This window comes from Hemibagrus wyckioides, linkage group LG03 (assembly GCF_019097595.1).
Source record: "Hemibagrus wyckioides isolate EC202008001 linkage group LG03, SWU_Hwy_1.0, whole genome shotgun sequence".
Taxonomy (NCBI): Eukaryota; Metazoa; Chordata; class Actinopteri; order Siluriformes; family Bagridae; genus Hemibagrus; species Hemibagrus wyckioides.
In genome coordinates, this window is record NC_080712.1 from 14115551 (window position 1) to 14131599 (window position 16049).

Sequence of the window (16049 nt, forward strand, 5' to 3'; positions counted from 1 at the left end):
GTGGCTTAGTGGTTAGCACGTTCGCCTCACACCTCCAGCATCATGGGTTTAAGTCTCTCTCCTGCTCTGTTCTCATGTTCTCCCCGTGCTTGGTTGGTTTCCTCCCACAGTCCAAAGACATGCTTCTAGGCTGACTGGAGTCTCTAAATTGCCCGTAGTGTGTGATTGCATAAGTGAATGAGTATGTGTGTGAGCCCTTCGATGGGTTGGCAGTCTGTCCAGGGTGTATCTTGCCTTGATGCCTGATGACATCTGAGATAGGCGCAGGCTCCCCGTGACCCGATTATAGATCGGATAAGCGGTACAGACAATTAAATGAAATATATTTTCACTGAAGATATTTTATAACACAATAATGAAATGACACACAGGTCATATCTGGAACTTAAAAATGATGTCAGATTTGTGTCCATCTCCGGTCATGTAAACGCTACCAGGTTAGGTGTGGAAGTGTTGGAAATCCCATGAGGCTGAATTGTATCCAATGTAGGACTGGAGTAGGGAAGCAGCTTAAACAGATGCAGTTGTAAAAACAGTCAGTCAGTTTGATGGTGTCTAAAACCTTGCTATCTCAGTGTGCTTTCCTCACATGAGGAATGTCAGGCTTTGATCAGGTTTTTGGATGGCTATGTGTGACACATTTTCATGAAAGTTTAACAAAGATAACAAAAACTGCATTCTTCTTATTGCTTAAATGCCAAAACATTAAAACGCAAGACAACTTGTTAAATGAATGCTTTATTAAAAAAATTAAAAACCTTACATAATCACAGTTAATAATTTAAAAATCCACTGCATATAAGCTCTATGATAAATGTACAGAATCTCTTAAATTTATGCTTTATTCTTATAAACCCATTTAAAAAATCACATTTCTTCTTCTTTTTCTTCAATGTAAGGAATGCTGTGTATCACACGTCAGAAAAACCTGTACCCTGATGTTTCCCTCTAGCCAGTGTGCTGTGATTAATAGAGGATGTCAGACTTGTGCCCTGCTGTGATATAGCTGGACTACATGCCTCAGGTTCTGCAGGAAATTGAACAAGAAGCTGCACCAAACAGTTTATGCAGGTATATTTCGCTTAATGTAGTGTTTCAAAACACGGTCATCTGGCATGCAAAAGTATTAACTTCCAAGGTGACACAAATTCGGTTCTAGGAGTAATTGAGGGCATTTTGGAAAACAGTCTGGTTAAGACCAGCCTCAGCCAGTTTAATGCTGGGACTTCTTGGAAGAAGCTGACCTACATCACAGAGTAATCGTGAAAAAGGATTATTTTTATTTTTAGGGCTGCTCAACAACTTCATTTTAGAAATATTACTTAAATACTAATGTGTTATTTGTTACTTTCATTCCAACCGCTCTATTTATTAACATAAAATTATTATAAAAATCAAATGAAGAAACTTTTTGACTGTCATTGTGTTCAAGCATTGTGTCTGAGATTACAAAAGCACCATCTCTATATTCCAAAGCAATTGTCTTCAATACTATTTTAAAAAACATCGTCCTACTCGTGTTTGCCAATTTTATCCCGATGTTTGACGAACCCATTTTCCATTCAGGTGGCCCGTTCTCTAATCTGTGACAGCACCAATAATCTGCGTGGGTGAAGGCATAGTTCATAGTCTGTGAATCATGTCTCTGTGAAATTGCTAACTGCCAAACTAAAATGATGTAACTCCCACCCAATGAGAGCTTAAATTCACAGGCACAGTTGGTGTAGGGAACAACAGGGCCTTAAATTCATATCTAAACTCAGTTTCAACCAGATGACTCGAGAGGTGGTGATGGAGAATGTCATGTACAGTAACATGTACAGTACAAATGATTACGCTTATGAATGGAAGGCACATAGTTTCACTGTTCTAAAACTGGGCCAAAGACTGGAAGAGCATCTACAGTAAAGCTAATAATTCTAGCTTATGTATTGGGGTTATTATTTATATCTTGCATTTAAGGAGTATTGCCTTAAGAGCTTGTGTTACTGTCCAGAACTTTCACTGTGCTATCCGGTTCTGTTTCATAGATCAGAATACTTTGTTTTTGAAATATGGTCCACATATTTGTATTTGATTGGAAGGCTTGAATCCTGATATATCCTTTTCTGTGCCGTTTCGGAGCTGTGCATGTCTGCAGCTGCTCAGTGCCGTTTGGCGCGCCCGCCGGCCTTGTATTTGAGGAGCAAGCCCAGAGATGCGAAGCCAAACAAAACGGTCTGAACAAACCACAGGAGCCGTGTTGATGGACTGTCGATGCCTTTATCACTGCAGAGAGTGAGACAGACACACAAACAATGGTTACAGTGCTGTAAGAGCAGCGCTCTACTGCCCCCGTGTGGCAGACAATGAATAAAGTCTGACTGCTCCAGTTCAGACAACATTTAGTTTGTAATCTGTTCTGAGCATCTCTTGATGTTTTTGTATTTTTGTTGTATTTTAACTATTGCCAATATACAGTCACGGTCCACTAACAGGAGCAGCAGCTTATCACACAACAGAATGGTGGTAAAATTTTGATCTCATTGGTGTGCTGTTGGTGCCAGATGGACTGCTTTAAATATTTCAGAAACTGTTGATATCCTGAGATTTTTGCACAGGACAACAGTGTCTAGAATTGTGCAAAAAGCAAAAAACATCCAGTAAGCTGCAGTTCTGTGGGCAGGAATGCCTTTTTGATTAGAAAAGGATGGTCAGAGTGGTTTAAGCTGATAGAAAGGCTACAGTAACTCAAATAGTCAAGCAACATTTTTTGCTTTCTGAGATGCTTTTCAGTTCAATTTGGTTGCAAAGAGTTTTTTTTTTTGTTGGCAACTATAGCATTTCTGTCTACTTTAACCAGTCAGGCCATTCTCCTCTAATCTCTCTCATGAGCAAGCTGTTTGTCTGCAGAACTGCTGCTAATCAGATGCTTTTTTCTGTCTAAACTCTACTATTGTGTGTGCAAAACCCAAATCATCAGCCATTTCTGATATACTCAAACCAGCCTATCCTGCACCAACCACCATGCCACAGTCTCAAAGTCACCAAGATTACATTTTCCCCATTCAGATGTTTTCTAAAGCTTTTGACTAGTATCTACATTATTGTATACATTACTCTGCTGCCACATAATTGGCTGGCTGGATAAGTGCTGGAAATAGTAACAGGAGTTCTACTATAGGGGCTGGTGGTTGTATATAATATCAATGGCAGGTGTGTGTGGTCAGGTTACAGGCATTACAATCATCATACATACACTATATTAGCAAAAGTTTTGGGACACCCCTCTAAATCATTGAATTCAGGGGTTGGGGTTGGCCCATTAGATCCAGTGAAAGGAACTCTTAATGCTTCAGCTTGTGAGGTCAGGCACTGATGCTGGACGAGAAGGTCTGGCTCGCAATCTCCGCTCTAATTCATCCCAAAGGTGTTCTGTCAGGTTGAGGTCAGGACTCTCGCTCATCCATGTCTTTATGGACCTTGCTTTGTGCACTGGTGAGCAGTCATGTTGGAACAGGAAGGGATCATCCCCAAACTGTTCCCACAAAGCTGGGAGCATGAAATTGTCCAAAATGTCTTGGTATGCTGAAGCATTAAGAGTTCCTTTCACTGGAACCAAGGGGCCAACCCCTTAAAAACAAGCCTGAATTCAATGATTTTGAGGGTTTTCCCAAAACCTTTGGCAATATAATGTATTTATACAAACCAACTACATATGAATATGATCTTTAAAAATATTCATTCATGTTTATTTGGTATGTATCATAAGGAATGTCAAGTAATCATCATTCATCACCTTCATTGGGTTGTAAATGAGTCAGACATCACAAACACATTCCTCTTTAAATCCACTGAGGCATAATAATAACTGATAAGACACGTTATACCGCAAAACTGTTGAATTTGTAATTCTGATCAGTCAGATTGCATTCATTTTCTCTAACCGCAGTTCTGACAATAGTGCTGGATGCCAGATGAATTACAGGTTTATATTATTGTGCTCATTCTAATACATTATCATTGCTATAGCAGTAATTAACACAGGTATGAGAGGAAAAAAAACATTAAGGTGTCTTTTAACAGCACGTCTCATCATGCTTTACTCCATGCTTAGTCCATACACATTTATACCCCCTCCACACACACACTTCCTGTCATATTTTCAGTTCTGCCTACCTGCATACTTTCAGTGCCAGCAGAGCTTCACACAGATGGACAGCCCAAGAAATCCACCATCTGAAACACAGCCAGCCATGACACACACAAATCACACTTTTCACAGGCGGAGAATCTGCTAAAGAACAGCATGTGAACAGAAAAAGACTCACCCCTTGTACATGATACCGTGATATTCTTTGACCAGATACTGTGTGAGGTCACCGAGTGGCCCCAAAGTGTCATAAGGGATTTGCTGTGGCCGAAACACGGCCCACTGAAACACACAAAATGTGACATCAGCGACTATTGTACTCTTATCTGTAGTGTGAAAACGTAAGGGAAGTCCACATAAAAGAGAAAGTCAATTATTAGCGTTTAGAGTGCAGTAACTCAGGACGTATTATCAGTATCTTGTTCATAGACAGGGCTGGTATTAATGGCTCCTCGATCTTTCAAATATAAAAACATATCTATATACAGAGGGTTTTTTTTTCCCCCACAGTTATCGTGTTTGAGTGATTGTTCCTGATGCCTCTGCAGCATGGGTCTGGTTTCAGACACACCTGATTCCATCAAACCTCATCAGAAACATGCATGAAGAACACAGTGTGACAACATTTTATTATTATTTCTAGAATTATTTCTGAATTCTTTCTAGTGCAGACTGTATAAGCAGCGGTCATGTCAGGTGTTTATATAGATTGAAAGTAGATTTGATGTTGTCGGGCTGATCGTTTTTCATCCAGGTTTGCAGACTGAGAACAGGACGTGAAATACATGTGCAGGTGTAATGAATGTAAACAGGGTGGATTATTTATTTTCCCAAATGTATTTGAAGGAAAAACTAAAAGAAATCAAATAAGCACACACTGTCTAAAAATCACACGTTATAGAAACTACACAAAGACACACAAGATATTTTTTTTTTGGTTTGACTGAAAGGGTTATGACTTTTCTTGTTCCCATGTTTGGTATTCAAAGGAAACACTGCACAAAGCCAATAGAGCAATACAGACTTTAAACACTAGGAGAAAAAACACAGAAATCATGAATGCAGCTAGCTAGTAAGAGCGTGTGTGTGTGCGTGTGTAAAAAAAACGCTTTGTCCCACTTCCTACTTATTAGATCCATGAGACCTTGTGATATAAAACATTGATCCGCCTTAATAGTTTACTTCTCAAATTAATGACATACATTAGGTTTAAACCCTTCTATCTAATGCTGCTGGTTTATGTTTAAGCTACAATTTGCTGTGTTGTCTTGAATATTGTCAGCTAATGCTATTGTTAGGCCGTCAAAATAACAACCACAGCATCAATATCTGTAGGCTAGGCCATATTTTTTATTTTTAAATTATATCACACCAAGTGATAGAAGTGGCTATGTAAAAGTTTTAATGTTAAGAGGTGTTTATTTTAAATTAGTTATTATCCATCCATCCATCCATCCTCTACACTGCTTATTCTATAGGTTCACCCAGGAAACTCTGGGCAAAAGGAAGGTACAGCCTAGACAGGATGCACACACACACACACACACACCCATTCACACACTACAGACAATTTTAGAGATGCTGGTCAGCTTACAATACGTGTCTTTAACTGGGGAGGAAACTGGAGCACCCAGAGGAACATGCAAACTCCACACACACATGGCGGAGGTGGGAATCGAACCACCAACCCTGGAGGTGTGAGGCAAACATGCTAACCACCAAGACACAAAAATCAGCCATTAGCTAACCTGAAATGTTTGCAGCCAACATATCATAAAGAAAAAAAGTTTGTCTTTTGTAGAACCCTCAACTCCCTCAAAGGCAAACTACAGCTGTTACAAAACACCGACACGCATTCTCCTTCATTCCTACTGTTTCCTCTGTTAAAATCATGTAAACTGAGTGGCTCTGTTCAGAATCATTCCTTTACCTGAACTGAACAGATTACACTTCACTATCTTTTATATAGCAGTAATGTGAATCTGTTTTTAGCCATTAGAGATAATTATTTGGAGTGTATGTTAGCTCAAAGAAGGAAGGAAGGTGTTGAAACTCAATCCAGCTAGTTAATAAACTACAAGATGGCAAGCATGATGGCACTGAAGGAGCTCCTCTTCTCATATTAGATTTGTTATATGATCACCAGAAATACTGCTATGCTAGATAAAGGGATAATGTTGTAGCTGGATAACAATATAAAGTTCTAGTTGTGATTCACACAAAGGCCCTTAACCCTCAATGGCTCAGTTTTATAAAAATTTAAGCCTGGATAAAGTTGTCTACCAAATGCCAGAAAAGTAAATGTAAACTTCACCAAAAGTTTGTGAGTTTGCAGGTATAATAAAAGTTGAAGCTGTGGGACGTCTTCTAGTTGAGCAGAGAGTACAGAAGACACTCTAGAGAACCTACAGAGATTGTAGAGCATGAAAAAGCCCAGACCTGCATTTTCTGTTAATACTCCATATTGTCTACACCAATAACAATGTAACTGAGATCACCTTTTTGATGTTTGATGTGAACATGTTCTGAAGCTCCTGACCTGTAACTGTATGATTTTATGCTCTGCACAGCCGTCACACAAAGGGCCGGTGTGGGTGCAGGTTTTCATTCTAACCGAGCCGAAGCCACACCTGATTCCACCTGTTTATCTTGGCTTTCAGTAGACTCGGGTGTGGCTTCCGCTCAGTTGGAATGTAAACCTGCACCCACACCGGCCCTTTGTGGATAAGGTTTGACACCCCTGCATTAGACCAAGAGTGTCCACTCTTATCTGGAGTGGGTGAAGCCACACCTGAGAGTATTTTGAAAGGGATCAGCTGAGTGCTGTGGGTTCACTCTGGTTCGTTGATGGGAAGGACAGGGTTCAAGGCCAAGCACTGCCAAGCTGCCACCATTGACCCCCAGAACAAGGCCAACAGGCTTCTGCTTTAATGGAAGGAAAACCTACACCCACATGGACCTTTGTGGATAAGATTGGACACTCAAGATAAGATTAGACACTGATAGTGCAGAACATCTGCATATGGAGAAATGAATGGAGCTGAGCAGTTGTGTAACTCACTGCTTTTGCAGATGACCAAAACATGTCCATGAAGTGTTATGGTACTGGTGTGTGAATGTGCATATTTACTGCAGCAACTGTAGCAAAAAATGTGAGCAAAAGGTTTCCTTAATTTGTGATTTGTTGAATAGGATTTGTTCACCTACAATAAAGAATTGCAATGAAGACGGTGTAACTGTTATGTTGCATTTGTTCGAAAGAAAGAAAAAAAATCGACGTTTGCAAATTCCAAAGCATTTTTGATATATGTGTGGACAATTTCCACAGTTGTTTTCTTCCAATACCTTCATATATGCCGGTGTGAATTATTATACACAGTTTATTGATGAAAACCTCTACCTTTTTCTTTTTTTATTATTATATAGCAGATACACTGATCAGCCATAACATTATGACCACCTGCCTAATATTGTGTCAGTCCCCCTTTTGCTGCTATGGCATGGACTCCACTAGATCCCTGAAGGTGTGCTGTGGTATCTGGCACCAAGATGCAGCAGATCCTTTAAGTCCTGTAAGTTGCGTGGTGGGGCCTCCATGGATTGGACTTGTTTGTCCAGCACATCCCACAGATGCTCGACTGGATTGAGATCTGGGGAATTTGGAGGCCAAGTCAACACAAACTCATTGTTGCGCTCATCAAACCATTCCTGAACTATTTTTACTTTGTGGCACGGCGCATTATCCTGCTGAAAGAAACCACAGCCATCAGTAGCTCGTCTGTTGGATCAGACCACACAGGCCAGCCTTCACTCCACACGTGCATCAGTGAGCCTTGGCCGCCCATGACCCTGTCGCCGTTTCACCACTGTTCCTTCCTCTGACCACTTTTGACAGATACTGACCACTGCAGACCGGGAACACCCCACAAGAGCTGCAGTTTTGGAGATTCTCTGATCCAGTCGTCTAGCCATCACAATCTGGCCCTTGTCAAACTCGCTCAAATCCTTACACTTGCCCATTTTTCCTGCTTCTAACACATCAACTTTGAGGACAAAATGTTCACTTGCTGCCTAATATATCCCACCCACTAACAGGTGCCATGATGAGGAGATAATCAGTGTTATTCACTTCACCTCTCAGTGCTCATAATGTTATGGCTGATCGGTGTATATCTCTCTAAAGCCCTCCCCCTCTAACTCCACCAACACACACACACCAAAACTACTATTCATCCCCTAGCCTGCCTATTATTTCTCTAAAGCTGCCATTCAGGGGTTTTGTTTTCACTGTACACCAGGGTAACTTACACACATGAATAATGTAACAGCATGAGCCTGCACCACAGCTAGACTTTGTCCCGTGAAGCAGATAAACTCCTTCACACACTCACAATGTGTTATTGTGTAATGTGATAAAACACTCTTCACCTTTACTCTAGAAACAACTGCCACACATTACACACTTCACCACATCCAGTATATCCACTTCGACCTGCCACGTCGCAAATTTCTAAATATATTAAATATTTTGTCATTGATTACACCTGCTGGCCACAATATTAGAAAATGAATAGAACAGAACTGCAAATGAATAATAAACCCCATCGGGTCAGTGCACTGTGCGTGGAAGTATTGAGCATTTCACAGACTTTTAGCTTGTAATTCAGTAATAAATGCAACTTACTGTGTAGTAGCCCATAGACAGAGTTACAGTTACTATCCAGAAGAGACTGGTCCTCCTGAAATATGAACTGCCATCACTTTTAGCCATTTGTGAGACCTTCTCGTTTCCCCCTGTCTAAAGTCTGAAACACTCTCCGACTGTTTAATGCAGACTGTTTTACTGCAAAGTAGAGCGGCGTTTTCAGTGACCGGAAACGGCACTTTCAAAATAAAAGTCTCACGTTTGCTACAGGTACGTGTACGTGGCTTCATTACGAGACGCTACGTGTAGGATTTGGTATTAAATGCGTGGCAGGCGAGACTAACTGTAGTACAAAATACATTTTCTAGTATGCAAAGGTTTTGTTATTAAACCAGTTTAGGAGAAACAGGAGAGCTGAGTGGTATGTCAACTTCGTATTTACGAGTTGGGGAGTCAAGCCACCTGGTTAATTAATTAACTCCCAATAAACAAACAATCTAATAAATAAATAAATATAAACAGCAAAAAACAATTTTTGAACTCTGCTTATAGAACAGGAATGCACACTAGTTGCGTTTTGATTTGCTATATTTTAATCAATTTATGAAGACACTGTAAAACTTTGTGTGAATATCAGCAAGAATCAAGGGGAATGTGTACAGGACAGTGGTGAGACCGGCCATGCTGTATGGTTTAGAGGCAGTGTCACTGAGGAAGAGACAGGAGTCAGAGCTGGAGGTAGCAGAGCTGAAGATGTTGAGGTTCTCTTTGGGAGTGACGAGGTTGGACAGGATTAGGAACGAGGACATCAGAAGGACAGCTCATGTTGGACGTTTGAGGGACAAAGTTAGAGAGGCCAGGTTAAGATGGTTTGGACATGTCCAGAGGAGGGAGAGTGACTATATTGGTAGGAGAGTGTTGGACATGGAGCTGCCAGGCAGGAGGAAAAGAGGAAGGCCAAAGAGGAGGTATATGGATGTAATAAGGGAGGATATGAAGCTAGTGGGTGCAAGTGTTGAAGATGCAGAAGATGGGGATAGGTGGAGAGAGATGATTCACTGTGGTGACCCCTGAAGGGAAAAGCTGAAAGAAGATTGTAAAACTATCGTTACATATATCGTACTTAAACCATTACTCTCCTAGGTGCTTAAATGTTAGGCAATTTGCTTGGCTAATTTGCTACATATACCAAACAGATAATACCTGAAATCAGCTAAAATTTCTGAAATGACCCATATGAGACTAGTAAACATTCAGTTTATCAAATTTACAGCTACAGATGCTGTATTCCACCATGATTTCTCACTGACACCCTCCCCCATGTAGATGAGACCACCAATTCGCAATTACGAGTGGGAAACTTGGGATTTCCTTTGAGGGGCATGTCAGTAAGGAAGCATGGTGGAATCATTGGATTTCAGTGGAAGCTGATGTCACTTACAATTATTGTAAAATAAAGTTTATAGTGGTTTCCCAAATTGATTTAAAAAAAAAAAATTAAGTGGAACACACAATGCGTTTTCTTTGTTCTTAATTTCCTAGAAGTCATTTATGTGGTTAATTAAGAGAAGGTACACCTCCACCTTGCTCTGGCCTGACTTGAACATACCTGAAGTCTCTCTCTTTCTTTTTTTTTTTTTAAGAAATCCCTTTTATATTAGAGTGACTGATTCTGTGATTGATAATTTAATGCTACAGTATAGTAGACATCTTCTATAATCCTGTTTGTGGGAAATGTTTACGGAAGACATACATGTAGATGTGGCCATATAGTGCATGTTGAAAGAAGTTGACTGAGCACAGAGAAGAGATTGAATACTAAAGTCATGTGTATTCTTAAGAGATCTAAGCTCATGCCAGTTCTTTCCATCTATCTACATTTATAGAATTTGTAGATATTAACATAGATGTAAAGTCCCGTCCAAGAGCACTGGAATACGTAAAGCCAGTTGTTGGGTTTTTGCTACATGAAGAGAAATGTTTTGAAATCAAAATGTGAATGTCAATAGATCAGAATTTCAGCTTTAATTTCCTGAGTTTTAAAAAACTTAGACTTGGCACTTCTGGTGTGAACCCACCCATTTTTCAAAAATATCTGTACAATATCTGTTTCTTGTTGTCCAGTTGTGTCCTGTTACATTATTTAAACAATGAATAGCCCTGAAGGTCTACTTTTGGTTTGAGCCCCATGTTTTGTTTGTAAAGACTGCATTTGTTGTTAGAAAGGATAAACCAACATGAAGACCAGAGAGCCGTCTGTGGGAGAAGAGCAAGCCATTTCGGTCAGCCACATGTGCCAATATTATTGCAAATGGAAAGAAAAAAAAAAAAAAGTTGATCAGCTATTAAATGAATCTCTATAGGTCAGTCAATCTTAAAAAAAGAAGAACAATTTAGATACACGGGAGATATAATAAAGATTAAGATATAATCTTAAATACTGGGTTTCATGTTCATCACCATCTACAAAAAAAAGAAGAGGGATAATCAATAGAATTTTTTTTTATTACAAAATTTTCTGTACACTTGCTGTTACATGAAGATTCCCCAAAATAAGAAGGAAAAAAAAAATAATAAATGGAAAAGCAAGCAACAACCTTAAAATTCTAACAATAAAAGGAACCAGTGTTCATTCTGTTTCTCACACCACTTCATAACTAGAAAACAAACATCTAAAAATGTATCAAACAAAAAAGGTTTCAGTGAAAGATTTCACATTTTCTAAAGGAGGAAAAACAAGAGTGTAGGAGAAACAGTGTTTGGCTTGAAGAGAACCTTGCACAACTCCATGCCACCAAATGCTAAACTGGGCACTGAATAACAAAACCGTGAAAGCCGCATCAACTAAGAACAGAAAGCCATTCCCACAAAAAAAGGCAGATATAAATAAACATGTACAATACTATTCCAAAATACAGCATTTCTACAAAAAGGCATAAGGGCAACGTGTGTGAGCTGCAGCATGATCATACTTTGTCATTTGGTAAAGTGAGAAGTCAGAGTGTTAAAACCAGGAAATAGGGGAAAGGGAAAAAAAGAACTAATATATCGAACCAGTCCAAACTCTCACACATACTGAGGCCTGGTTCAGAACCAGTGGCTGATAAAAACTGGGACTGAGCAAAAAAAGAGGTGAGGCTGCGATTTCAGCAGGTTTTTTTCATCATGGTAGTTGCTGGTTAAAATAAACAGAGAGAAATCTGCTTGCATTGTGAACACGTTAGACAGATTAACAGTCGACTGAGCCCTTAAGCATAAACAGAGTGACTGACTTCAGGATGAAGAGGTCAGGTTGAGCTCATGGACACGGTCATTTGAGTCACCTGAACTGCCTAACAGTTTGATGCGAAATTTTTTCAAAGGCTTTAGTGTTATTTAACATATACCAAGTATATAATACCCTTTTCCAATAAGGTTTAATCATCAGAGAGGACATGACCATTCCCATTTCATATCTATTTAATCTCACCTTCTCAGTTCTGAGTGTGATTAACACTTACAGTGCCTTGCAAAAGTATCCCCCCCCCCAATCCACCTTGAATTATTTCCTATTTATTTATAACTTAGACATAATTAAGGGTTACCAAAAACCCTTCTTTCACCAGACACTCTGAGCAAAACTAACCAAGTTCTCCAAGTTGTGTATGCGGAAGAGGGAAGTTAGTGCTGTTCACTCAATTGTGTTAAACTGTGTGATGTGATGCATGTCAGGCTTCACATTTTGCTTTATCTCAAGTACCTGCTGCTGTATGATTGAAGAGAGCAAGCTGATGGTGGGGAAATTGGCAAATTACCAAATTGGGGGTAAGTTCAATCTGGCTATGATCTACAAATCGGCGGAAATGAGTTAGTGGTTAGGTTAGTGTAGATTCCCGATTATATCCATTTCAGTTCCAGACTGTAAAACTACAACGTGTGGGGGGAAGAAAAAAAAAGGTCAGGGAGGGGGGTGAATACTTATGCAAGGCACTGAATACTAGTAGAGTGCAGTGTTTTTTAGCTGGTCTGCTACAGCCTTCAGTAACAGTACTACAGCACAGACAGCTGGCCAATGCATAACAGATTATGCCTACAGAATACAGTAAAGGTTGTGAAATCATGAGTTTTTAATCCTTTTTTTTTTTTTGTACAAACAACCTTGACCAAAAATTCACTCTTTTTCTCCATTATCATATAATCAATAAAATATATATGTATATTACATAAATTTACAATTGGTAAATATTTTTGTATAAGTAAAATACAAAACATAACATCTTTTAAAAAACACAAACAGCACATGCCATTGCACTATCGCTAAAATAATAAAATAAAAAATATGTACAGCTCCAATTTGATTTTCTTCAAAGCCACCACCTATCGGTACTCATTCTTAGCCGAGATCCCCCTGATACAGTTCACACCTTCGAAACGTTTTCTATTCAAGCACACACAAACAAATATATATATATATATCCACACAGAAATACTGACAAAATAATTCATCTTTGGCCAAAGTGAGAGGCTTGCAGTGTGTGCAACAGCTGGGTAACACTGTTTTTCATTTCCCTTTGACGAATCGAAAGCTCATACATTCACACACGTACAAATAACATGCAAAAAACGCATGTCAGAATTAGAGTCCTAGAAATTTCAACACGCACATCAGAACTGAGAAGACTTACTTTCTCTCAATTCATCAGAGTCCTTGTGAGGTCAGGACGCACATTTACAGTACAAACTGTACAGTCACACACTCGGATGGCGTAAATGGATGAGAAATGCTTTGAAATGGAACAAGGCATCAATAAATAGTGATGTAAGTCTCTGGTGAGCCTTCAGTCAGCGGCGCCTGTCAATCACTCTTGCTGCCCTGAGTGGCGTCCAGATTGACCACCTGAAGCTCCGTCAGGTTACTGTTACTGCCGCTGGACTGCTGGCCAATCACCATCTACGAACAGGGGAATATTAGCAGATGTAAATAAACCATTCCAACGAACAGCTCGTATTTCAGCTCACAGCATGCCACCAAATATGCATTTTTGTGCTGGAACAGCAGTACACACACACACACGTGCTTTATTTTAAATGTATTACGGCTATTATGACGGTCATTATTCCTGGCTAAATATGGAGATCAAATCAAGGTCCAAGCACATGACTAGAGAACCAGACTCTTCTACAACTAAATAAATACAAGTCACGACTGATTAGATTTACTTTTCAATTTAATAAGTCTGAAGAATCGTAGCAGTGCAAATTGTAGGTCATGTCTGACCACATGTTGCCAGTTTTATCTCATACTGGATCATTTTCCAGCCTGAGCTCATGTTTGAACAAACTATTCAACTTTTTGTCCACACGTCTTTTGTATCAAGACTTGGAAAAACTCCTTAATACCTTCATTTCTAAGTATTTGGACCGTTTAAGGTTAATACAGAATTCTAGAGTGGTTCGAGAAAAGGAATTCCATCACCCATTACTGACCTGCTCCCAGACCAGACCCTGGTCACAGCTGTAGTATAAAAGTAATTGCTCTGAACATAAGGCATGCTTTATTTATTACACCTTACTTTTCTGTCTTTAGCAGTTTGAAATATTTTTAGGTGTGTAAACTGTGAAGCCATGGGTCAGTGTCGTGTTGTGTTTATATTTTTAAATATGCATCACATTTTATTTCATATTTTTATCCTCAACATTTCTTGATAACTCAAAATAATTTATAAATGTTACTCTGTTTATGGATTGTGAGCAACAGCTTAAAACAGATAAGACAGTCTTGTTCACACTATTTGATGTTTTATTCCTTGTTCTTTGTACTATATATTTTAGATCTTAAGGCTTTGGAAAGCATTCTTGATCGTATGAAAAGAGTGCTTTCAAAGACAGTGCTAGTGCATGCAGTGCTCCCAAAAGGTCTGGACATCAGCAAAGGGAGAGTCCAGGCAAACAAACAAACCGCCTCCTCCTCCTCCTCCTCTCTGCGGTGGGTTAGTTCACTCAGTGGCATGCTGTTGCAGAGAGAATATTAAGAGTTTCACTTGTAAAGTGGAGATCTTGCCGTACTGGATGTAGCTGCACCGCTGAAACAGGGATCTGAACCGTGCCAGGGGGTGCTGTGAGGAACACCTGAGGAACTGCACCTGAGTGGAGACACACGATTAAATGTAAATAAGGCATAAATTATGATGTGGTGTGCTGTTATAGGAAAAGCCACTTCACGGCAACAGATTAACTCCACTATAATGGCGCATTTCTCTTATAGTACAGCAATATATCAACAATTCCAATTATTAATGTAACACTTTGTATGTTTCAATCATTTATAGTTATATTTATTGTTGTGGAATGTCAGGCTCTTAGAAAATATATACATAACATTATATAGTACAGAATAATCTAAAGGTTATATAGAATAGTAGACAGGAATGCTACAGAAGTGCTGTGTGCGCACTCACCTGTATCCGGGGCCTGTGCGTGGGACACCTGCATGGCCGAGGTGCTCTGGGAGAAGGCGTTGAGCACAGCCAGACCACCGTCGGTCAGCGTGGGGGCCGAGGCGTACATCACTGCATGGGGGCTTGGGTACATCATGTGACCTGCTACAGAAGTGGGCACTGATGATGTGATGATAGTAGCAGGGAGACTGACTGTAGCTAAGAGGATGGACAGAGCAAATGATGGAAAGAATCAGATAAAGGGAAGTGGAGAAAGCAAAACAATGACTCGTCACTGAATTGACTTTACTCCTTGCACTTCTGAGCTTCTGACACAAGGGGGCAGTGTTGCACAGACAGCGCAAGCTCACCCTTTACCCAACACCTTCAACAACACAGTCACACTGAAGTCTGTTATACTAAGTCTATCGTCTCAAATTTCCTTGAAATGTTTTTTTTACACTTGTTTTACAATTTTTTCCATTTTTATTTCCTACAACGTTTCCAAAGATTTAGTATACATTTCATCATTATACAGGACCTTTCTTTAATGACTATGAATGCCCCCCTTTGCATTTCTCCTCTTTAATTTGTGCTTTTTCATCTTTTTTGATGTGGGAGGTGGAAACAGAGGAGTGAAGCATGATCATAGAGGAAGAGGTGTTGTGCATGAGTCACTTCATCAGCTAGAGCCACCGCACCGCTTGCCAGTTCACCTCATGGCATCGTGCCCGATCCGAGACACAACACAGGATCCCAGGCAGTTCTGGACCAGCTGCTTTTACAGTGTAGCTAAGCAGGACGGTAAATCCAGGTAGTGTAGAAGCTTAGCATCATTAATGCTATTTTTCCAAAG

The 16049-nt window shown here is 39.8% G+C and overlaps 2 protein-coding genes across 6 annotated transcripts in view; both read right to left on the minus strand.

Moving 5' to 3' along the window:
• Positions 1–720: 720 nt before the first annotated feature.
• Positions 721–9017, minus strand: tmem254 (transmembrane protein 254). 2 transcript variants are annotated; one of them, XM_058386716.1, is made up of 4 exons: positions 8817–9014; positions 4311–4414; positions 4159–4218; positions 721–2268 (listed from the first exon to the last, which is right to left on the minus strand). In XM_058386716.1, the coding sequence occupies exons 1-4, from the start codon at positions 8901–8903 to the stop codon at positions 2145–2147; spliced, it is 375 nt and encodes a 124-aa protein (XP_058242699.1). In that variant the 5' UTR covers positions 8904–9014; the 3' UTR covers positions 721–2144. The 2 variants fall into 2 exon arrangements, with proteins under 2 accessions (XP_058242699.1, XP_058242700.1); XM_058386717.1 differs by lacking the exon at positions 4159–4218 and having other exon boundaries at positions 8817–9017.
• Positions 9018–11263: 2246 nt separating this feature from the next.
• Positions 11264–16049, minus strand: part of srfb (serum response factor b) — a 29668-nt gene continuing 24882 nt past the window's right edge. Inside the window, exons 6-8 of one of the 4 annotated variants that reach the window (XM_058385382.1) lie at positions 15215–15355; positions 14823–14899; positions 11264–13707 (exon numbers count right to left, since the gene is read on the minus strand). In XM_058385382.1, coding sequence (XP_058241365.1) covers positions 13612–13707; positions 14823–14899; positions 15215–15355 — 314 coding nt within the window. In that variant the 3' untranslated portion in view covers positions 11264–13611. Of the gene's footprint in view, positions 13708–14797; positions 14900–15214; positions 15413–16049 lie in introns of all 4 variants that reach the window. The other 3 variants (XM_058385381.1, XM_058385379.1, XM_058385380.1) reach the window with 3 other exon arrangements.

Bases quoted from the DNA above. Each gene is read 5' to 3' on its own strand.
- tmem254 (XM_058386716.1), bottom strand. From the start codon at position 8,903: ATGGCTAAAAGTGATGGCAGTTCATATTTCAGGAGGACCAGTCTCTTC. The intron at 4,415-8,816 runs GTAAGTTGCATT...TGTGTGTTTCAG, and splicing joins TGTCTATGGGCTACTACACA to TGGGCCGTGTTTCGGCCACA. The intron at 2,269-4,158 runs GTAGGCAGAACT...CACTCTCTGCAG, and splicing joins CTGGCACTGAAAGTATGCAG to TGATAAAGGCATCGACAGTC.